At 40.3% G+C, this 24,053-nt stretch overlaps 1 protein-coding gene across 1 annotated transcript in view; it reads right to left on the reverse strand.

Moving 5' to 3' along the window:
* LOC137658780 (protein brambleberry-like) overlaps window positions 1-24,053 on the reverse strand; it is a 33,426-nt gene that overhangs the window by 3,840 nt on the left and 5,533 nt on the right. Inside the window, exons 3-11 of the mRNA XM_068393806.1 lie at window positions 12,197-12,325; window positions 11,770-11,955; window positions 10,335-10,557; window positions 4,390-4,506; window positions 2,059-2,321; window positions 1,676-1,799; window positions 1,393-1,564; window positions 1,013-1,153; window positions 275-410 (exon numbers count right to left, since the gene is read on the reverse strand). Of these exons, the coding sequence (XP_068249907.1) occupies window positions 275-410; window positions 1,013-1,153; window positions 1,393-1,564; window positions 1,676-1,799; window positions 2,059-2,321; window positions 4,390-4,506; window positions 10,335-10,557; window positions 11,770-11,955; window positions 12,197-12,325 (1,491 nt within the window). The remainder of the gene's footprint in view (window positions 1-274; window positions 411-1,012; window positions 1,154-1,392; window positions 1,565-1,675; window positions 1,800-2,058; window positions 2,322-4,389; window positions 4,507-10,334; window positions 10,558-11,769; window positions 11,956-12,196; window positions 12,326-24,053) is intronic.

The raw sequence follows: 24,053 nt of genomic DNA on the forward strand, positions 1-24,053 counted from the left end.
TTCAACCTTGCAGCAAATATTTTTTATTGAACAGGGTGACTAAAGTACCTTTTTATAGTTTATTTATGAAAGATTATTTTAATTTTACTGATCTTGAGATATTTTATATTCATTATTTCTTACTTCTTATTAAGTGCTTTCCTTATTTCCTTTCGTGACTAGGCTATCTTTCCCAGCTGGACCCCTTGAGCTTATAGCATCCTGCTTTTCCGACTACGGTTGAAGCTTAGCTAGTAATAATATGAAATTACAGGCATCTAAAAACAAAACTTACTCTCTCTGAAGATTCCAACTGAACTTTAGAGCTGTTACTCTGACTGCCTAGAAGTGAGGCAACGCCATCTTTGTTTGCTATTGGCGACTCTAATTTACTCTTCTCCATACTGCCAAAGAGGCTGTTACCAAGGATCCTGTAAATGAGGATGAATTTATTTTCCCTACAATTTACGTAGCCATTGAAACAAGAGAGAAGCAGCCAATTATAAAAACATAGAACAAGCTGTATCGTAATGCTATAAACGTAACGTCATACAAGTTTGTGTGCTATTCACCCTATGGGGTTAAATGGGAACTACAGAATGTCCTCAACATACAAAATTACTGTTATAGGCTCCACAAAGCTGTTTGCAAGTCAAATTTTGTTAAATTTTGGCCTAGGGTAGGCAGGCCTTCCCATGCCCAATATTTCCAGCTCCAAAAAATCAGAAAATAGTCCCGTTTCATATGAAATAAAGATCAGGTTATTACAAATGTTTTTATTACTATAAAATGATATAACATTGTTTTATTACATTTTTTTCTTTATCACAGAATAAGAACTTTTGATACAATATCTGAGATTTATGATTTCAGTCAAATTTAATTGTATTTTTTAAGGTTTGCAAGTTGAGGACCTTCTGTGGACCGATTCCAATAAATTGGTCCCGTATGCATCTTGCTATGTACAGGACTCAACATTGAAAACTAAAAAAATATAAAATTCTTCCATTCATCTTGAGGGAAATTTACTCACCGCTTCCTTAGAAATCCATCGTGATTTTCTTTTGGGATGAACGTGAGTGGTTCCTCTTCGTCGCTCGAATAATCAGCATTGCTCGTATTAGAAGAGAGACTGCCATTACTCTGGTTACTTGGGGGCGTACTAGTAACGATTCTAAAAGAAAATCGGATAACTGTAATTCCAAAACTGGCCACTTGAAACACTCAAATACTTATCTATCTTAATAGAGTAATGAACTTTTTTTCCGAAATCTCAAGACTGCTATATCATGAATGGTTGCCTCAATCTATCTAGTCTTGGAGATTAGAAACTTCTCAATATGACTGTCTACCATCAGGAAGTAATTAACTGTACAGAAAAGCAATAGGATGATAAGTGATTTGATTACTCACTTCATACTTGAATGAAGATCATTTACACACAAGCTTCCATTGATTGAGGTTATAGAATTTGAAGGAGAACCCTTCAGCTCGTATTTCAGACAATGTAAAACCGCATCTTTGATGGAGGACTGTCCTTTCCTTTGTTGGCAGAATCCAGCAAGAAGAGAGGCCAGCAGGTTAACTGGAGAAATAAAAATATAAAAGAAAGGTGTTTTTGGAAAAGCACAAAGTAAAAAATAGAAAATATTTCAATCCGCTATAATCAAAGGCAAATAATTTAATCAATCCTTACTTAACACACACATAGCCAGAACCGTAGTCAGCGTAGAGAACTGCAAACTGCTCTCATGTTTTATTTCTGCCAAGGCATTCAGAGGAACCAACACAACTAGCACAACGCGAGTCAAATACGGTACCTGCAAAAGAAATCGTGCATATAAAGGATATCGAACCAACCTCATACTCTTAATTTCTAATCTGAAATTCAAAATAAAACTTCACACTTGACTTTCTCAAAGCATTATTCATGCTGTAACTGCATAAAATTCCTAATCATACTCAATAATAATAATAATAATAGAATAACTTAATATTTTAATTCATAGGTTTCTGAACTATACAATTCTGGACATGGCATAAACAAGACAGACAACAAAAAACTATCAACGTTATCACCTGAAGAAAACTTGCAGCCAACATGCCGATCAAAAAATATGCAAAGTGCAAAATACAGCTGTACACTTTTTGCACAGTATTGTCCGTGCCACCAACAAGTGTCGAAATCCACGACAACTTATCTTCAACTGCACCTCTTGTCGCTTGTAGGATATCCATTAGGTGGTGAACGGTGTTGTTCATATCCCGAAGATCTTGCGCTAGGCGGCTAAACCTTTGTATAGTTTCTTCGTGTTTGGTGAGAATATTTGAAGTACTCGCATCTGGTTAGAAATAGCAAACAATCAAGGTTTTATACGTGGCTTTGTAATTATTCTTCCTAAATCAGAGTCACTAGTTCTACATCTTACTTGAGAGCTATCAAACGCGAATTTTCCATATTTAATATTTATCTGTACAGTTAATAATTCTCCCAAAGTAGTGATAATTGATAAAAAAAAAATGTTAGCAATAACAAATATACAGGAAACGAAAAATAAGGTTTGAAGACATTTCTTGTTTTAATCTATTTCACAGAGTAATACTGTATAAAAAACTAATAAAACATCATAAAGAGGCTCAAGGCCATTCAGCTAAGAGTTAATTCAGTAGTAATAAACTTGATTTTTAAAAAATTCTAGTCAAAGTAGAGGGCAAGTCTTGTTAACTGCTAAAATTAAAAGCAATTTAGAGATATATTTTTTTTTTATTTACTCGAACGATGTTCATTTTTCTTCTACTTGAAGCTGTATCAAACTTTATGCCATAATGAAAAAGTTCTCTTTCCTTCAAAATACCTCCCCCTCTGGGGACCACCATTCCATCAGGCAGGTGAATCGGTGGATCTTCATTAGTTCAAACTTGCAGCGAATCTTCTTATGTTGTACAGGCTGATACAAGTCTTGTATAGTTTATTTATGACAGATCTATTTTAACGTTGTTACTAATCTTAGGATATTTTATATTCATTATTTGTTACTTTTCATGTAGTTTATTTCCTCATTTCCTCACAAGGCTATTTTTCCCTGTTAGAGCCCTTGGGTTTATAGCATCCTGCTTTTCTAACTAGGGTTGTAGCTTAGCTAGTAATAACAATAATAATAATAACTAGGATATGATCATTTACCTCCTTTTCAGTTCTTGAAGTTGTGAACTGATGATGTTACCATTCTTAAAATATTTTATTTCCATTGTTCATAACTGTACTTCTCATATAGTTTATCTATTTCCTTACCTCACTCTTACTATTTTTCCCTATTGGAGCCCTTGGACTTAGAGCATCCGGTTTTTTTAACTAGGGTTGTAGCCTAGCTAGTAGTAATAATAAGAATGATAATAATAATATTTTAGGTCATAAAAATCAGACCAATATTAAAAAGACAACAAAGAGTACATAATTAGATAGCCTATCACATAAATTAAAGACTAATCCTTATTAAGTGACATTTTGGACAAAGGACTCTGTATTGGGACTTGAGTAACCACATTGCCAAAATATTCTTTGAAAAAAATGCCACCGATGTAATAAAAATAAATAACTCTGGAAATTCAGTAAAAATAAGTTCAGTCTTGCATACATGTTAAATTTTAAAAATACACATTGTCATAATTAAATCAATACCTAGGCTAGACTGATGTAACCTTAGTTAATTTCTCAAAATAATTCAGAATCACCTTGTTGAATTATTCATAATTAAATAAATCCAAACCAATATGATGGTAAATTTCCTCCTAAAAAACTATGCAAAGATAATTTCAAATAAATTCCACTTTAATTCTCTTGTATTCAAAGATTTTATTTTGTTTACGATCGCCAATGCCAAAGAAATTTAACTATTTATGAACAAGGTTCGACCATTGATTATTCTACAGAATGTTTTAAAAACAAAACGGTTGTCTCCATACTCAGACATTTTATGAGAGCCCAGTGACAAGATAAACTAAAATGCAGGAGGATAATGGTCATGTCATCGATTATTGTAGTAAGTTGCCAAAAACTGGAGGAAGTTGTAAAGTTCCCAGAGGGGAAGAGATAGAGAATTTTTTATTTTGGGTAGACTTTGACACAACTTCGATTAGAGAATGTTTAATTTTGGGTTGACGTCAACACAACTAATGAGTAGAATCAATATGAATATTAAGGGAATTTCAAGTTTCCCACACAGTTAAAAATAGGTCTAACACACTCAAACTAGAAATATGAATTGGTAGACCAGTTACACATACAGTATCCTAATCAATTTACTTACATTCTCATCCCTAATTCCAAAGCATTTTTATACAGTAATATTTTTTTAAATATACAGTACTGCTAATTTTTTTTCATAGCAAAAGAACCAGCGGAATACTAACCAAGTTTTTCCCATACTCTGCGAGCATCGTCTTGTATTCCAGAAAGGTCTTGAAGAATGTGATTATGAACATCTCTCTGACTTTCCTCCTGTAATGTAAGTTGATTTTTGGCCTCATCTGATGGTAAAGAGAATCGTCCAAAATTATTACGATTCAAGAATATAATGTGGTAGAGAAGCTAAAGATTACTGCTAAAGAGGAAGGGTAATTATATTTATACTAAAGTTTTTTTTTTTAGTTACAATGTCTAAATTTGATACATACAAGAAAATTAATAGAGAGAATATATTCAGTAAAAAGAAGTTATGAGAATGCAGTGGAATTGTTTTGAGGGTGAACTCAGCACTTTATCTCATGGGACACTTGTAGTCCCGAGAGATACTATTCTAGTCCCACAAAATATAAATTTTGAATATTTGTATTTTGGCCAACCATACAAACCTAAAACCTACAACAAGAGTACGACTTCCGAGAAGGAATTGCCAATAAGATTTCAACGAGGTTAACACAGCTGCTAAGGTTGGTGGTGTAACTTCAAAGGTCTCAGGTTTGATAGTTACGAGAATTACAAACCGATTAAAAATTTTGTGATTTTTCTATACCTAATACAAACCATTGTCCTTTAACATGAGACTCATTCTTAGGAGGCAGGAAGTCCATTTGAACCAAACTGACTGGTTTTACCGACCTGGAAAAATCACTATATTTTAATCCAGTATGGAAGCGAAGTTATAACTCTTGTCAACCTCACAACTACCAAAGCATAAAGATGTCAGAGGTGCTATGCTACGCCTCCTCCAGGCACTAGCAGACAGTCTTGAGGAGAATCTACTATATAACTGAGGATATGATTGTCTGAATGTAAAAGCATTGTTGTATATGATGAATGGGAATGCATGCACTTTCTCCATCCTTCCTCTTGTAAAGAAAAATGGGGGAGATGCTTCAATACAAATAAAATGTAAAGAAAGGGTACTCTATTGAGTAGCTTGCCTGCATCAATCGTACCGTCCAGCTCCACAACGGCACAGCTGCTAGCAACATCAGGGGAGGGAAAGAAAAAAGGAGAAAGGGCCAGACATTCTTACCTTTCATTCTTGGACTTAAATTTTAACTGCTATCTAAGATGAGATGCTTCTTGTCTTCTAGGCTTGCTACACAGCTGCTGAGCAGTTACCACAGGTCCTTAGGAGAATGGAGAATATGTCCCAGGAATTTTCAAGGTTGTCTGGCAGCTTTAGACTTTGGCCTTCATCACTTGTGTCGCAAACAGATTCTCCATGAAGGCTAGGGTGGAACCAATACCTGACTGTAAGCTTGCACCTTTAAAAGACCACAGGGCTAGAAGTGTAGCTAGCATTTTCAGCAGGTTAATACAGTATGCAGGGGCCTTTCATCTAAGGACCATAGTCCCAAGGCGATCTGGTTCCTCAGGTGTGCGCCCCACCCCTACTTAGAAGCGTACGTGTAGAGTAATATCTCTGGAGGTGGAGTCAAGTAGGACTCCCCTGGTGAGGTTTTCGTTTTCAGCCACCACTGAAGATCATTCACCACTTCTTGTCCTACTGGAACCTGAAGGTGTGAAGAACCAGAGGCTGCTGACCAGTCTCACTTCAGACACCATTGAAGCGATCTCAGGTGGAGATAAGGCACGAGCTTCTCTCGAGATAAAAGATGTCCTAGAAGACATTGCCACTGCTGTGCTGGTAGTTGTTGAATAGTTTGTTGATGCAGTCACCTGAGATGGGATTGGGGTCAATGACCTTCAATATCAGGATGCCAGACAACTTCATATCAATCATTCATCCGACTGGAATACTTACAGCTGTCGTATCTATTGACATTCATAGATACCCCAATCTGTCTCTTGGGAGTTAGACTACTACTGCCTATTGATTGTGATCTTCAGATCGTGGCAAAAGGCAATTAACTTACTTAGATCCTGGATCGACTATTCTTGAAGACGACAGGACCAAATCAGAGATATCACAGCATGTGAATCCCATTCAAATGGGCCCTAGCAGGCACCAAAGTGAACACTAGGTGAAAACTTGGGGAGCAATTGACAGTCCGAACAACAGGACTACAGTATGAACTGGTATTCGACTTCCTGCAAGATGAAGCGGAGGTACTTTCTGTTGGAAGGGTGGATGGGTATTTAGAAATATGCGTACCAGAGGTCAACCGAAAGCATTAAGTTGTCCTTCCAGATGGTGGCACGAACCGTGCTTGCCGTCTCCATTTTGAACAGTGTTTTCAGAACAAACCTGTTTTGCCAAAAGAGAGATCAATGACAGGTCTCCATCCACACTTCGACTTCTGTAACAGAAAAAGGACGAGAGCTGATGAACGGAAAGCTGTACCCGTCCCGCAAGATGTTTACCTCCCAACTTTACTCACTGTATCACTGCCACGTTGCCCAATGGCTTAACAGGTATCCCCCACTCGCAGTAGCTGTTAAGAGGGGTTTGCGAATCTCAAGAGACCCTTGCCCTCTCTATTTCTTCTACCGCCTTTCCTGGCACAACCAAGTTGGAGGAAAAACGGTAGAGCGTGGTCCCCATCTTTCCTTGAGGTAGAGGGTCCTAGAGCTGCAGACCATGATCTGTGCTTCACCGTTTGCTTCTTCATCCCTGGTTTAATGGACTGGGAGGAAGAAGCTTAGGGGACAATTGATCTGGAAGGGACACTGCTCTGTAGATAAAAGAGTTGCGACTATCTTTTTTCCCTTTGTTAATTGTGTTCTTGATCTCATCTACAAGGAAGAGCATCAAGATGTCCAGGATCAAGGCATTCTTGAGAGAGCATGCTGTTGCTTGTCTCACGACTAGAAAAGAGCTGCCATTGAATCACTCCTCTTTAACATCCAGTTTGCCCACTCGTTAGTTGACTCTTAAAAGCATGGCCGGTGTACTTTTTCATTTCAGGATTAGCCAGATTTCGGTATGAAGTGAAGTATGCTACAACTCAACACCAGTGGTTGATCCAGCTGGTAGCTTGTAACCTGGCCATACATGCAGCTTCTGACCATGGACTCAATAGCAGAGAATGAAGTGCCCTCAAACTTCAGTTTATCCGGGGTAGAGCCTGTTGCCAATGCTGCCATTGCTGGATTGATTGGAAGAGGACAAGGAACTGCCTTCCCTTTTATGTAAAAGCTCTGCTGTCGAGAAAGGGCTAAGAGGAAGCGGTTGTTGGTTGAATGGCTCAACCAGAATGAATTCTTGGGTCCAATGACCAGTGAATTCACTTTGAAAAGTGCATCCCAAGCACGCAATGACCAGGGAAGCTCAAGGGCAGGTCTGGAACCTTGAGGGGCACAAGAGTTAATCAATCTTTGTCATCCCACCCTTGATAGGTTCAATGGAGGCCTCTGTTAGGTCATTCAATTCCCTGATGAGGGATTGAACCTTAAGGAAGGCAGCTTACAATGACTGGTTGTAAGTCTCCGCAGAGAGAGGGTCCCACATCGCAAGAAAGGGAACCTTCTATTGCCCGAGAAACCTCTCCTCTCCCACAGAGGAGGGCTAGACAGCGTTATGCATTGATTCCTCCTCCTCCTTGGAGTGTGCCCTCTCTGGACCAAGGGCAGTCTTTTCATGCTAAGTTGGGGAAGAAGTGACTAGAGATTGGCGAGAAATGTCTGCTTCCTTACCGAGCACTATGATCTCTGAAGGGTTGAAAGGAGAGCGAGAAGTTGAGTAATTCGATTGCTTAGGTCTCCCTTTTGAGGAAGGGCTATAACATGAGCTCCCTTCGAGATGAATACTCCCTGCCCAGGGAACTGCCAAAAGCTCATCCTAGATATAGCCCGTTTCTAGTGGTGTCGAGCTGATGGATGCTCTTAAAGTCAGGCTTAAGCCGGGACTCATGGCAATTAGAGGAAACAGTGATACAGTTGCACTCCAATTACGATCCCAGGCAGAAGGACCGGAAGGTCTCTTACCTCGTATGGACCTCTGGTCAGGCTTGCACTTGGGAGACCTGTCAAGACTGGTCTTCCCTTATGGAAACTCCTTCACTGAAATGATGTTCAGGGAAGAGTTACCTGATTTTCAATGTGATTTGCAATGTTTCTGGTTCTCTTGCAAGGAGCAAAAGTCTGAAAACCAAGAGGAAAGAGCCTTCATCTTTGGGGATTGTTGTTTCAAGGATTTGCTGCCCATAGGTTCACAAGCTGGTAATCATGAATGTTTAGTATGTTTTGTTTCTTTCATCCAAATGGGCGAAAGTGTACGAGTTGTTGCTCAGGCAAGTGCAGGAGAACTATAGTGATTATCGTGCCTGTGATCGGAAATAACGCACATGGTAAATGCGAGCGTGATGATCGTGTGCTGTCTATGATCATTCACGCTTGACATTCAGAGAAGGTTTAATCTTCCAAGATAGTCTTTCTTTACTCGCTCATGGCACAAATGGGACATGCTCTGATGATCATACTCATGGAGGCAACCTTGCAAGTGGGGTGTGTGTACCCAGTGACGAATGGGGTGTCCATGAGTGTGGAGAGTCAAAATACGATCTCTTCCAAGATAATTGAGCATAAGGAGATCGTACAGACAACCATGGATACTGCACATTCATGGTGTAGTGTTAGTTGTTTCTCCAAAGACCACTTGCTTTTGTGATGGGGGTACAGTATTACCTTTGCTTGAGGAAAACAATACTGTACTCCTGTCTCAATCAACGAACTCCCTTAGGGAAGGGTAGGGGCTCCCTAAAAAGTTTAAAAAGCTTCCAGATGACTGAAATTACTGCCAGATCTTTGCTCAGACTGCATCCTTCATACTACTGTCGACAGTCACAGCCTCAGAGGAAGAAGAAGGGCACGCAGCAGATTTCGAACCCTTAGTAGAGATGAAGAAGCTAGAGAGCTTCTTAGGCATCAGCTTGTGAGTACCCTAGATGACTCCAAAGAATCTGAGACTTATTTTTCCTCCTCTTTGTAGACTCTGTCCACTATTACCAGGGGCAACTCTTTACACTCAGAACAGGGGGAATCCTGTGAACAGTCATAACCCCTTCTAAAACTACAAAGGTGATGAAGGTCGACTTCTAGCTTACTCGTATACCAGCCATAACCTCAACTTGGCTCCTCAGGACACAACCACATGTCCAACCATGGAGCTGACATCAACAGCAATCACGCACAATCAACCTGAAAAGAGAAAAAGCAGAAAAGGAAAATGGGACAAAATGAAGTATGTCTGTACAGAACGGCAGCCGAAGTCAAAGTGAATGTAGCTGTGTATACCTCGTTAAAAGCTTGATGTCAATTGCAGCTTTGCTGAAGTCACACTCCTACTAAAGGTCGAAGGTTTATTACGTGTAAGAACGAAATACATGAAGCAAGACACTTTCAATGCCAAAAATGTTCCACATCAAATGGGGAGGAAAGGGAGTTGAAGCATTTATGATACAGTGGATGAGTAGGTAAGTGGGTCAATTGATTCACTTTGGAGGGACACACTAGACTGTGAAGCAGGTGTTGAGAGGCCAGTAAGAAAATATCAGCAAAAGATTGGATGACATTGAAAGAAATTACTAAAATACTGGTAAATAAAAAGTATTCTATTTTATCAGAAACAATAAGTCGTTTGAATCACAAGGCCTATACCACCCTACAAAGTAGAGATATAGGTACTGACGAAAAATGAAGACTGTAGAGAAAAGTTGATGAAATTAAAAAAATAATGTACTATATTATAATGACTTCTGGCACCGAAATTTGTGGATAGTACACTATTACTATATACAAAACAACTAAATCTACCTTGTCTTGATTAATCATCTTATTGTACCTATGTACTGTACATGCTCAAAAATGGTGTCTTAAAGACTGAAATATCTGTGAATCTACACACCATACATTTCTTGTTAACATTAATGTGTATATATAGTAAAATGACATATACTGTAAATTAACTCTACTGGATAGAAATTACCTAGCTTTTTCTTTATTGATTCTGTAATGTAAGCCAGTTCCTTCTGCCCAGCTGCTATTATTCTCTTTTCTTTGTAGAGTTCTCGGAGATTTGAAGAGACGTAATGTTGTATCGTATGTTGGGTAGCCGATAACTGATGCTGCTGTTTTCGTAAATATTCATGACCTTCGCTTAACGACTCAAACGTCTCGGATGTTGCCTTTCCAAGGGCTATGTGGCTTTCCTGAGGGCAGAGGGTTTTTAGAAATTCAATTCAATTTGTTACGATTAACCTTTCAGTTTATTAAAACTGTAGTTTCTAGCATGAACAGGTTATAATTTTTACGTTACATCTTTTCCTTTGTGCAATGGAGGAAAAATGAGGTCTCCATTGCTAGGTCTTTCTCCTCCTCCTCCTTCTAACACTATACTACGTTTCTGACTAATTGCTTTCCATCCCTTATGTGTCCAAGCTATATCAATATTATAAACACATTCATCACATCAATGCATCTCAGAGGATACAATACTACTTTTCTTATATCAAAAGTACATCATATAATGTGCCGTGGAGTTTTTTTTTTTTCTTATATAAAAAATGGTTCACAAATCGATTTTTATAAAAAGGCAAAACGTGTCGTTTATTTTCATCATTACAATTTTAATGCAGTGGAGAAAGCTTAATTAAAACTTCATGAGTACAGCAACTGAGGACATTGCCATAACACTATAACTTGAATACTTTTGTCATCACTTTGACCGTAGTTTTTCTTGCAGATAATTTTGTCAAGAAAATATTGCTTACCATGCCAATATCACTGCAACGTTAACATAAACCTCTCGGTTAATTGTAAAATATGAAAGGGTACAGGATTCATCCAGCAATTTTGCAACCAAGAAAATAGACACTACAAAACACAGTCAATTAATAATGCAATAACAAAAAGAAGAGGTCCGAAACATTGAAACATTCTATTCATGTAGCAAACTAGAGTCACCTGGAGAGTTATATCATGAGAATGAAGCTGGGACTTCCAATCCAAGGCAAGTATTCTACCCATAAGTCATATAGTTATTCTAGCAACTGAAAATTTTCTACAGTTGATTAATAACCCTACTAGATATATAACTAACTTGGAAAATTTAGGAGACATCACATACCTAAGACTACACCCTTAATCATGAATAACAAAGCCCTTAAGAATGCTTAAATGACAGTTATAAAAATTTGGTGGTAAACAATGCATAAACATATTAACAGTTATAAACACAAGAAACAAATTCAATAAATGTCAATAGGATGTCTTCTCTCCATTTCCCTGCCTTAGCTAATCCTATTTTTATAAAAAAAAATGATAAAAATCAACTTTCTACTATCCTTGCATCAATAAAATGCAACTTGTGCCTCGCCACCGTCAATGTCAACATATTGATAACAAATTCGCAGTCAACATACCTGTAATTCATTCATTGATCTAACTTGCTCTTCAGCTGAATTCATGAGTCTGTTAACAGTCATCTCAGCTTTAGCACGAAACTGCTCTTGTCGCGAGGCATAGCACACAGCCCTGACTCTGTTCGAGACAATGTGATAAGCATTCCAAGTATTTGGATCCATGTTCTTGGTACACTCTTCCAAAGTCTGATGGTGGAAAAAATATCATTTTACCTTTTGCCAAAATAATAACATGGTCTGCATAAGAGGAAGACAATTTATCAATACATACAAAATAACTTTTCTCATTTCTAAAAATTATAATACAAGTACATAGGCAACACTGATAAAAATGTCTATTGTATGACAACTTTATTTATGGTATAGTTCAAGAGGCCAAATACAGGGAATGGGACCATGGGGACAAGAGACTGAAGAAAATCCTTACCATAGACATCGTGCAAGGAAACACAGGTCGACCTTCCGCAAACGATTGGCAGTTGAAAAGGTTCACGGCTACTTTGGACAGTTCATCATTAGTCAAGTCATGACATGATGTCTGCAGACTTAGAATGACCTACAAGGAAATTAATGTATCAAATTATCTGCAAGACCATTCCAAAACAGCATAAGCAAACAGATGGTATGATGAAGAAATCAGTAAAGTTTTGTATGAAAAAGCCCATTCTATCTGAGTACAAAGAGGCAAACACCAAAATTTAATGGTAGAGAAACAAATTTAGCAAGCAACTGGCCACTAAGATAAAATGAAACAATTAAGGTTGAAATTAATTAACCTATTGTAATGCGATACAGAGAAAAAAAAAATTCAATACTATATACAGTAATGTACAGTATACAAAAATTTATGGGCAGTCCTAGATGAGGATATTTTTTGCTATACTCTTTCCATAAGTACTTTGTTATATCTGTATTGAGACTGCCTTTAATATGACAAATTCATATATAATTTGTATTTTTCCTAACAAAACAAACCTTAAACTATTTATTTAGGGGTATTACTTTCGGCGAAGCTGAGATGTCAAGCCATTAAAATTTAGCGAGGGTTAACTACCCATACCACTTGCTAGTGCTCCCACTCACACACCGGTGATTTAGCTCACTTTGCTTGGAGGTAGGACTCCAAGGGGGATAGGGCTGGCGGGTAAGTTTGTATAAATAGCTAACGTTTATATTGTTAGGAAAAATACAAATTACCTACAAATTTGTCATTTGTTCCGTAACTGGAATACAAACCTCCGCTATTTATCTAGGGGTGACTCGCCCATTAGGAAGGGTGGACGTCCCTGCAAATCTGGCTTTTGGTTTTACCTGGGGGCTCCTTATCTGAGTATGTTAGTACTTGAAATAAGGAGTCCCTGTGCCTTGCTAAAACTTTGCTACGCAAGCTGTGATTTGAGATATTTAGAAGTGTGATTGTCCAGGTAAAGTTACTCAGTCTCTTTTTGTAGCAAAAACTGTTGTAACCAAGATTTTCCCAATACCACCTCACCCGGGTATGGGGATGCATGGTTTACCTGTAGTGGTTTGAGGTCATCTTATGCAGAGAAGCCAGGATGCTGCTTTCCCCCAAGAAAGGAGAGGATGAAAAAAAAAGAATAAGAGCCAGTCGAACCTTTTTATTCACACAGACTAAAACCAGGTACAGTGAACCCTCGTTTATCGCGGTAGATAGGTTCCAGACCCGGCCGCGATAGGTGAAAATCCGCGAAGTAGTGACACCATATTTACCTATTTATTTAACATGTATATTCAGACTTTTAAAACCTTCCCTTGTACGTAGTACTGTTAACAAACTACCCTTTAATGTACAGAACACTTAATGCATGTACTAACGTACCCTAAACTAAAACAGGCACAAATATTAAGGGCGACTTTATATCATGCGTTTCCTCAACACGCCAAAAAGCACGATAAAAAATGGCAACCAATGTTTTGTTTACGTTTATCTCTGATTATAATGAAGAAGCAAACGCATTTACACATCTGTGTAAAGGTTAGTTTCTGCATCGATTATATTGATTATTCAGTACTGTATGTTGATTTGGTTATTACTAATGTTTTACTTAATTTTTCTTAGGACTTCCAAATGAAATGTTTTTCTTTATGACGCCGCCTGAAACGACGGCGTCATAAAGTACGCTCAGTAAACAAACTAAGGAATTTAATGCGCATGATTAAAGTGATAAATAATGATATTACAGTAAAAGCTTTAATAAAATATGTTATTACAAATATTATTTACTGTATCTATATAAAATCATACATACGTAGCAAAGCAGGAAAACAATCTACGAGAGAGAGAGAGAGAGAGAGAGAGAGAGAGAGAGAGAGAGAGAGAGAGAGAGAGAGAGAGAGAGAGAGTTGTTTTACATACGTAAATGTAAATTTTAAACAAAAAAAAAATAGCCCCATTTCATATAAAATAGATTTAAAATATTTTACTTTATCATATTACAGTAGTCTGTATAATACTGTAAAGTTCAGTACAGTATGTTGTTGTTAAAGTCGTGGCGATGAAATTCTCACGAAACAAAAACACGCCATTTGAGTACAACAGCTGATTCTCTCTCTCTCTCTCTCTCTCTCTCTCTCTCTCTCTCTCTCTCTCTCTCTCTCTCTCTCTCTCTCTCTCTCTCTCTCTCTCTCTCTCTCTCTTCGTGTTATACAATACTTACATTTAGATGAAGAAACTAAAATTAGTTTTCTTAGTGTCAATTAAATACGAAACGAAATAATTAGGCCGAGTCTACATCCATTTCAATCATAGCTAAAAATACGGCATCCGATTTCATCAGCAAACCACTATTTTTTGGGAAATATCATTTTATTCTAGAAAATTGCCACTCTTTAAATAGTTAATTGCACATTAAGAAAGCGTGTACTTTTGTTTTTAAATTTCGGGTTTGTTTTAAAAATCGAGTATTGTTGACTTCTTTTTTTTTTTTACTTTTGGCTGTGATTAGATCAGCTGTCATCTAGCTGCCACTCTTGAGTGTGTACGAATACACAAACAAAGTATCATTTATACCATTTCTTAACTTATTCAAACCGTCTACAGTATACAGTTGATATTACATAAGCACCAATGTGTTATAACCTATCAATTTTTTTTGTTTATTACATTTAAACCCCCCTCTATATCTCTCTCTCTCTCTCTCTCTCTCTCTCTCTCTCTCTCTCTCTCTCTCTCTCTCTCTCTCTCTCTCTCTCTGCCTATCTCTCTCTCTCTCTCTCCTCTCTCTCTCTCTCTCTCTCTCTCTCTCTCTCTCTCTCTCTCTGTGGGCTACTTTTCACTACCTCCCATTCCTTACCTCTCTCTATCTCTCTAACAAATGATATCTTTGTTGCTCCTCAAAGTTTCATTTATATTGAAAATCAATCACGATTCAATTTTCCTTACTTTCTCCAATCTCGCACCATCGGTCACATCGCGGTATTTTCGATGTTTCTGGAAAATCCGCGATATATGTATATACATGGGTTATGAAAAAAATCCGCGAAGTGGTGAATCCGCGATGGTCGAACCGCGAAGTAGCGAGGGTTCACTGTAACAGTGCCCTCAACCTTCTGCTACTTGTCCAGTAAGGAGCTTGAGGTATCATACCAGCTGCTATGCAGCAACCACAGGGCCGATAGAAAACGTATCGAGCCTCCTTTGGGTCACGTCTTGCAGGTAGTGGGTGAAAGTAGTTTGTCGTTTCCACACCCCAACCTGAAGAACCTGCGTCACTGAGTAGTTCCTCTTGAATGCCAGGGAGGTAGCTACGCCTCTGGCATCATGAGCTCTGGGATGACGTGAAGGGGGAGAGTCTGGATTCAGAGCATGACCTATGACCATGCGCATCCATAGTGAGATTGTGTTCTTGGTGACCCTCCTCTTAGTCCTTCCTGTGTTAACGAAGAGTGAAGGCACACGAGGACGTGCTGCGGCTGTTCTTTTCAGGTACAGCCTCAAACTCCTTACTGGTCAGAGTAAGAGATGATCAGGGTCATCTGTTACAGAATGAAGACTCGAAATCCGGAAGGAGTCAATCGAGGATCCGCTACTCCCCGGTTTTGAATCTTAGCAATAAACTCAGGGACAAAGCTGAATGTTACCTCTCCCCATCCCCTTGAATGGAAGATGATGTATGAGAGATCATGAAGTTCACTGACTCGCTTGGCTGAAGCCAAAGCTAGCAGGAACATAGTCTTCCAAGTTAGGTGGCGATCTATTACCTGGCATAATGGTTCATAGGAAGGTCTCTTAAGAGACCTGAGAACTCGAACCACGTTCCATGGGGGGAGGTCTCGCTTTAGACTGAGGACATGTAAGTTCATAACTCTGTACGAGTAAGGAAAAGTTGTACCGATGAAGAAATGTCCATTCCGTTTAGTCTAAAGGCTGAGCGAAAGCCTTTTACTGCCGAGACTGAGACGTATTTCTTCCCGCAAATACAAGAAGAACTCCGCTATTGCTGGAATAGTGGTATCGAGAGGAGGGATACCCCTTCCACGACACCAACCACAGACTTTCCACTTTGCCTGGTAGACTACTGCTGATGACATTTGCAGGTATCCAGACATCCTGCAAGCAACTTGTGAAAATCCTCTCAGAGAGGAGATGCTGGATAGTCTCCAGGCGTGAAGTCGTAGCAAAGATATGGCTTTGTGGAATATGTTGGCATGTGACTGTTTGAGTAGATTGTGTCGTGGAGGGAGTTCTCTTGGAGACTCCATCAGGAGTTGCACAAGGTCCGGAAACCATTCTGCGTAATGCCATAGCAGAGCTGAGGCTCATCGAGAGGTTGACCGATGTTCTGGCTTTGTCGAGTACCCTCCTCATCTGACACAATGGAGGAAAGGCGTAAACATGATATTTTGATTATAAAATAAATTTTTGAATATACTTACCCGGTGAATATATAATAGCTGACGTCTCCGACGGCTCGACAGATTCCAAAAACTCGCGAGCGATCGCCGTGAAGGTTGCGGGTGTGACCACCAGCGCCGACTATCGGCCAGATACCGCATATACTTGTCAACATCTCCAGTTCTTCTCAGTCCCCTAGGTCTCTATCGGGGAGGAAGGGAGGGCCTTTAATTTATATATTCACCGGGTAAGTATATTCAAAAATTTATTTTATAATCAAAATATCATTTTTAAATATTAAACTTAGCCGGTGAATATATAATAGCTGATTCACACCCATGGTGGTGGGTAGAGACCAGTATTAATACAATAAAGGCGTATATGCTCAAGAGTTTTTGACAACTATTCAAAAAACAGACTTAAGTATAGGTACCTGGTAAGGAAGCAGACTCTGATTATTACTCTGCCTCATTAGTCCGCTATCCTCACGAAGCCCAGCGATCCTCTTAGGATGGTGAAAGACTCCCAGGAGCTGCTATATCCAGGGTGAACACCCCTATAACAGGACCTCATCAATACCCTTAATCTGGGCGCTCTCAAGAAACAATATTTTGACCACCCGCCAAATCAAAAAGATTGCGAAAGACTTCTTAGTCTCCCGTACAACCCAAAATAAGATTAAAAATTTCAAGAGTAGATTAAAAGGATATTGGGATTAAGGGAATGTAGTGGTAGAGCCTTCACCCACTACTGCACTCGCTGCTACGAATGGTCCCAGTGTGTAGCAGTCCTCATAAAGAGTCTGGACATCTTTCAAGTAATATGAAGCGAAAACCGACTTGCCTCTCCAAAAGGTCGCGTCCATAATACTGTACTTTTAATGAGTCTATTTTGCTTAAACGCTACAGAAGTTGCTATCGCTCTAACTTCATGAGCCTTGACTTTAAGTAAATTATGATCCTTGTCACTTAATTGAGAGTGTGCCTCCCGAATCAAAAGTCTAATAAAATAAGACCACGCATTCTTAGACATGGGCAAAGAGGGCTTTTTAACGGAGCACCATAAAGCCTCTGAACAACCTCGTCGCGGTTTAGTTCTGGATAAACAAAATTTAAGAGCTCTAACGGGGCACAGCACTCTTTCAACTTCATTCCCCACAATCTCAGAAAGACTGGGGATTTCAAATGATTTAGGCCAAGGACGAGACGGAAGTTCATTCTTGGCCAAAAAAACCAAGTTGAAGAGCGCATACTGCTTTATTAGCGGAGAAGCCGATGTTCTTGCTAAAAGCATGTATCTCACTAACCCTTTTAGCCGAAGCCAAGCTCACCAAAAAAAAGTGTCTTGAGGGCAAGATCCTTCAGGGAGGCTGAATTTAATGGTTCAAACCTGTCTGACATAAGGAACTGTAGGACCACGTCCAAGTTCCAAGCAGGAGTCGAAATATGACGCTCCTTAGAAGTCTCGAAAGACTTAAGCAGGTCTTGGAGATCTTTGTTATTAGAAAGATCCAAACCCTTATGCCTGAAAACAGAAGCTAACATGCTTCTGTAGCCTTTAATGGTGGATGCAGAGAGGGAGCGACCGTTTCTCAGATAAGGCAGAAAATCCGCAATCTGCGTTACAGAGGCACATGGAAGAGGAAATAGAGGAGGACTTGCACCAGTCTCTAAATACCTCCCATTTCGACTGATAGATCCTGATGGTAGAGGATCTTCTAGCCCTCGCGATCGCTCTAGCTGCCTCCTTCGAAAACCCTCGAGCTCAAGAGAGTCTTTCGATAGTCTGAAGGCAGTTAGACGAAGCGTGGGGAGGCTTTGATGAAATCTCTTTACGTGAGGCTGTCGCAAGAGATCCATCCGTAACGGCAGACTTCTTGGAACGTCTACCAGCCATAGAAGTACCTCTGTGAACCACTCTCTCGCGGGCCAGAGTGGAGCAACCAATGTCAACCTGGTCCCTTCGTGAGAGGTGAACTTCTGCAGCACCTTGTTTAGTATCTTGAAAGGTGGAAAGGCATAAACGTCCAGGTGAGACCAGTCCAGCAGGAAAGCGTCTATGTGGGCTGCCTCTGGATCTGGAACTGGAAAGCAGTAAGTCGAGAGCCTCTTTGTCAGAGAAGTCGCAAAAAGATCTATGGTGGGTTGACCCCATGTCATCCATAGCTTCTCGCACACAGTCTTATGCAACGTCCACTCCATGGAGATGACTTGTCCTCTTCTGCTGAGGCAGTCCGCCAAGACATTCATTTTTCCTTGCACAAATCTCGCCAAAGGAGAGATGTTACTTGCCTTAAATGGAGTTCCTTCTGATCCGTGGATCAAAGACCCGAGCATTCCAGACTGTCCAGTGGAGCTCCCTAACCCAAATCCGATGCATCTGAATACAACACATGGTTTGGGTTCTTGATCGCAAGAGAAAGACCTTCTCGAAGTCTGATGTTGCTGTCCCACCAAGTCAGACATGTCTAGACTGAGTTGGAGATTGGGAAAGAGATACTCTCTAAGCCCTTCTTCTTGTTCCAATGGTTTAGGTGAAATTGGAGAGGGCATAGGTTGAGTCTCCCCAGAGAGATAAACTACTCCAGCGATGAAAGAGTTCCCACGAGGCTAGTTCAAACTCTTACAGAGCAACTGTTTTTCTCTTGCAAGTGAAGGACTTTTAACAGAGCTTGTTCCATTCTTGTGGGAGACGAAAAGACCCGAAAAATCAGACACTGTATCTCCATTCCCAAATAAAAAAATAGTCTGGGATGGGGTACTGTAAGTTACGACTTCTCTACGTTCACTACGAGACCTAGCTCCTTGGTTAGGTCTAATGTCCATTAGAGGCTCTCCAGACAGCGATATAATGACGACGCCCTGATTAGCCAGTCGTCAAAATAAAGGGAGGCTCTGAATCCTCAAAAAATGTAGAAAGCTTGCTACATTTTGCAAGGGCCTTGTAAAAACAAGAGGAGCAGGAATGAGGCCGAAGTACAGTGCTCGACATTGGTACATTACTTTCCCGTCCACAAACCTCAGATGTTGTTGAAAGTTTGGATGAATCGGGATGTGGAAGTATGCATCCTGAAGGTCGAGAGAGACCATCCAGTCGCCTTCCCTTACTGCTGCCAAGACAGATTTGGTAGTCTTCATCGTGAAGTTTGTCTTGACAATGAACACATTGAGCGCACTTACATCTTAAGTACTCCTGCAGTGAACGTGGCTGCCAGATGATTGGAGCCATCCCTGATAGCCTTGTTCCTGCAGTGAACGTGGCTGTCAGATCATTGGAGCCATCCCTGATAGCCTTGTTCATGCATGACATAATTGTACAGCAATACATTGACAGCTGGAGAGACCTTCTTACTTAAGGCTCCCAGGGACCAATCCAACAAATAAAAACTTCAAACGCTCGAAAAAACTCCTAACAGGAGATGGTCTAGCTCTGAAGCCGACCATAAAATCTTGGAGCGTCTCATGGCTAGACGACGAGGAGAGTCCACAAGGCTTAAGAAGTCTCCCTGGGCAGAGGCAGGTACTCCCAAGCCGAGAACTTCTCGAGCTTCTCATGTGTCACACCAGATGCCCGAGCGAGAAGCTAATTAAGAAGGAGGAAAAGCAAAAGCAGACTTTCCTAAACTTCTCCTGGATTCCAACCAGTCTCCCAGTAAGAGCATGGTCCTCTTGGAAGAACAAGAGAGAACTGACTTCGTAAAAGCAGGCGTCGAAGAAAGTCTAGGACAAAATTTCACTAAAGAAATTCATAAATAAAATACAAGGGAATGTTGGACCACCCTAGGTTACTCCTCTTCTGAATGACTCCCCAAAGGTACATTAGTTGAAAGGGGGTCATCAACTTCTTCAGAAGGCACATCATCTGATAAAACTAAAGTCTTGCGAGAAGGAGATTTATATTCAGAATGACGTGAAGGAAAAGCCTGACAGGCTACATCCACTTGTATATGAACAGAAGTTAAAGTTGGAGGGCCAATGTCACGTTGTGACTGCAGAGAATGTTATTCTACTACTGTACACGTCGTGACAGAAGTAACTGACGTTCAAACGTCCCGTAGTAACAGCGGTGACTGCTGTTCGATGCTATATCGTGACTACGATGACTGACCCTCGACGTCACGTCATGTCTACGGCGTCCACCGCTCAACGTCAAGTTCTGCATCTCAACGTCACGCTGTGACTGCGGTGGTTGACGTTCAAAGCGATCAAAGTTACATCGAGATTTATGCTCCGCATCTCGCTTAACAGCAAAGCTGTCACTAGAGATAACGTCAGCGTGACGTAACAAAGCTCGTCTAGAAGGTTGAAGACCCGAATCACGTATCCCAGAACCGTGACGTACAAAAAGCAAAGGATCCTTTCGCACAGGAACAGGATCGAAAGCTTCTATTGAAGAGGAAAGCTTTAACAGCATATCTAACTTCGGATCAACCGGTGACTGCAGTGGCTGACGTTCAAACGTCACGTAGTAAACAGCAGTGACTGCTGATCGATGCTATATCGAGACTACGGTGACTGACACTCGACGTCACGTTGTGTCCACGGCGTCCACCGTTCAACGTCACGTCGAGTCTGTGGCAGAAACGTCTGTACATGAACGTCATCGCTATGAACGGGACTCTTATTATGACTACAGCTAGGACGTTGAACTTGTTCTGAAGGAACTAATAAACGTTTCAACCGTCTCGAAACTATACGCCCAGGCTTTTAAAGACACGAATCATCGGAAGACGAGGAGAAACTTCGTCTCTCCTGTCTTATGGCAAGGACGTGCTTGCCGAGCAACATTTGATACCTTTGAGGGAACGTCTGTTCGTTGGTTTACACTCCTCACTCCCTTAGGTCCTACGACATTCCTTCTCCCTGGTGCAGGGGAGCCTGAAAGAGGTCTCGGACTAGGCAAGTGACAAGCACGAACAAACGAACCCTCCGTAACACAGAACATGTTTTTTTTTTTGCACTTACTTCACTGATATCGTATTTTTCAATAATTTCACATTAGACATGAATAAAACTGATTTCTACCTGAAGCACGCAATTCTCCCTTACATCAAAAGGTTAGAATTGCGAAATGAGTCGTATAATGTAAGCACATTAGTACAAAATGAAACACATGCAAAAATCAATAAACATATACATATATATCGAATAAAATGGAAATATATAAAGTTAAAAAGATCAGTGACTGGGGAGGAGACTAAACACTAGTTCACTAAGGACTACGTTTTCAATCTCTCACCGTACAGTGCCTTGGGACGAGAATAAAAACTAAAACGTTTTATCCTCTCTCTCCATACAGAGACTTGGGACGAGAGTAAAAAACTGAATCGAGAACAACGTTACTCGCTCCCAAACTCCTTGTACAGAGACTTGGGACGAGAATAAAGATCGGATCGTTCTCTCTTTCTCTCTCTCTCTCTCCGTCTCTCTCTCTCTCTCTTGTCACACACAAGAGAATGGCCCACTCACCCTTCTCGTCAATAACAGGTTATTTGACCAAAGGAAAAAACTGAAAGGACTAAGAAATTGAAAATTAACAAGTTCCTTTAAATTAGTACCTGTATCTAAAACACTCCAGTTTGAAAGAAGAATGAACAAAACGTCAAAATCGATTTACTCTTTCTGCAAAGTGAAACCGTGATTCTCTCTTTCTCTATCGTAACGATAGAGCGCAAACTGCGTCGTATAAAAAAACCAAACGTTAGTTCATCTTTGAAAAAACAGCACGAAGACTATTCAAAGAATATATTTCATAAAATATTTTCTAAAAAATATTAATCTCATAACTCTTACAGAGCAATTGATTTAAACTTGACAAAAATAAAAGTTGAATGGGCTCAACGTTGTTTAACTTCGTTTTCCAAGTTAGGACCGCCTACAAGGAATAGGTAAAGGCTGCATATAAACAAAACATAAAATTTATCTTGATGTTTAGTATAAATGGAAAGCTAATCGAAGAGGCCTAATAAAGGCGGGTGAGATAAAAAATATATAGAGGAAAATCTATAAATATCAACAATAATTTATAAAGTGATAAAATAATTACCAAAAGCCTTAAACACACTTCCGTACACTGAGGGAAGAGGGAAGGGTCGGCCATCTTTTCTCTATGGAAAAACCAGAGATTAAAAAAAAAGCAAGGGCACAACACTTTTCCTCTCCTTTCAAAAGCATTTCTTTTGAAGATAGTATTGAATAATCCAACAGGGCGAAAGCAATAAAACCAAAACCAAGTACTTCACCAATTCGGTAGAAAACTCGAGGTCATAAAGCGAGTGGAACCAACTTGTCGACAAGACCGACAGAGAAGAACTGGAGATGTTGACAAGTATATGCGGTATCTGGCCGATAGTCGGCGCTGGTGGTCACACCCGCAACCTTCACGGCGATCGCTCGCGAGTTTTTGGAATCTGTCGAGCCGTCGGAGACTTCAGCTATTATATATTCACCGGCTAAGTTTAATATTTAAAAGTCGATGTTGTCCCACCATTGTTGGAATGCATCTTGCCAGAGAACCTTGGGGTCTGGGACTGGGGAGCAGTAAAATGGGAGCCTGAAGTTCAGGGCCGTTGCGAGGAGGTCCACTGTCGAAGAACCCCACAAAGTCAGGACTTTGTTGGCTACTAGATGATCCAAAGATCACACGGTACTCACCATCTGAGATGCTCTGTACAGGTTGTCGGCGAGGACATTCCTCTTGCCCGGAATGAAGCGTGCCGATAGTGGCATTGAGTAAATCTCAACCTATCTCAGTATCTCTACTGCTAGATGGGATAGGGGCTGCAAAAAAGTACCTCCTTGCTTGTTGAGGTAAGCCACTACTGTGGTGTTGTCGCTCATCACCACCACTGACTGGCCTGCTGGGAGTTTTATATGGAGGTACTCTTCTGAATCTGACCTGACGCCTGAGGTTGTGTGGTGCAGCACGTTGGTCCCCCACCCTTTTTTTGAAGCATCTGAAAACAGCATCAAATCTAGGGGGAGGATGAGAAGATCCACTCCCTTTGGTAGGTTCTCGTCTGCCACCCACCATTCGAGGTCCGTCTATCCCGCTGATCCCATGGGGATCCAAATGTCTGGGAAATCGAGAGCCTGATTCCACTTGGACTTGAGTTGCCACTGAAGAGATCTCATCCTGAGGCAACCATTGGAAACTAGACGGGCCAGCGATGAAAGGTGACCAAGGAGACGTAACCACGCCTGGGCTGGAAATTCTTCTTGTTTGAGAAAGGGTCTTAAGACCTTTCTCAGCCTTGTTATCCAGTCGTCTGATGGGAAGGCTTTGTGGAGATTGGTGTCTATGATCATGCCTAGGTATATCAGTCTCTGCATAGGAAGCAGGGAGGACTTCGAGGTTTACCATGATCCCCAGATCTTGGCAAACCCTTCACAAGTTTGTCTCGACGTTGAAGAAGGGTTGACAGAGTCTG

This window comes from Palaemon carinicauda, chromosome 19, assembly GCF_036898095.1.
Source record: "Palaemon carinicauda isolate YSFRI2023 chromosome 19, ASM3689809v2, whole genome shotgun sequence".
NCBI classification, from domain to species: Eukaryota; Metazoa; Arthropoda; class Malacostraca; order Decapoda; family Palaemonidae; genus Palaemon; species Palaemon carinicauda.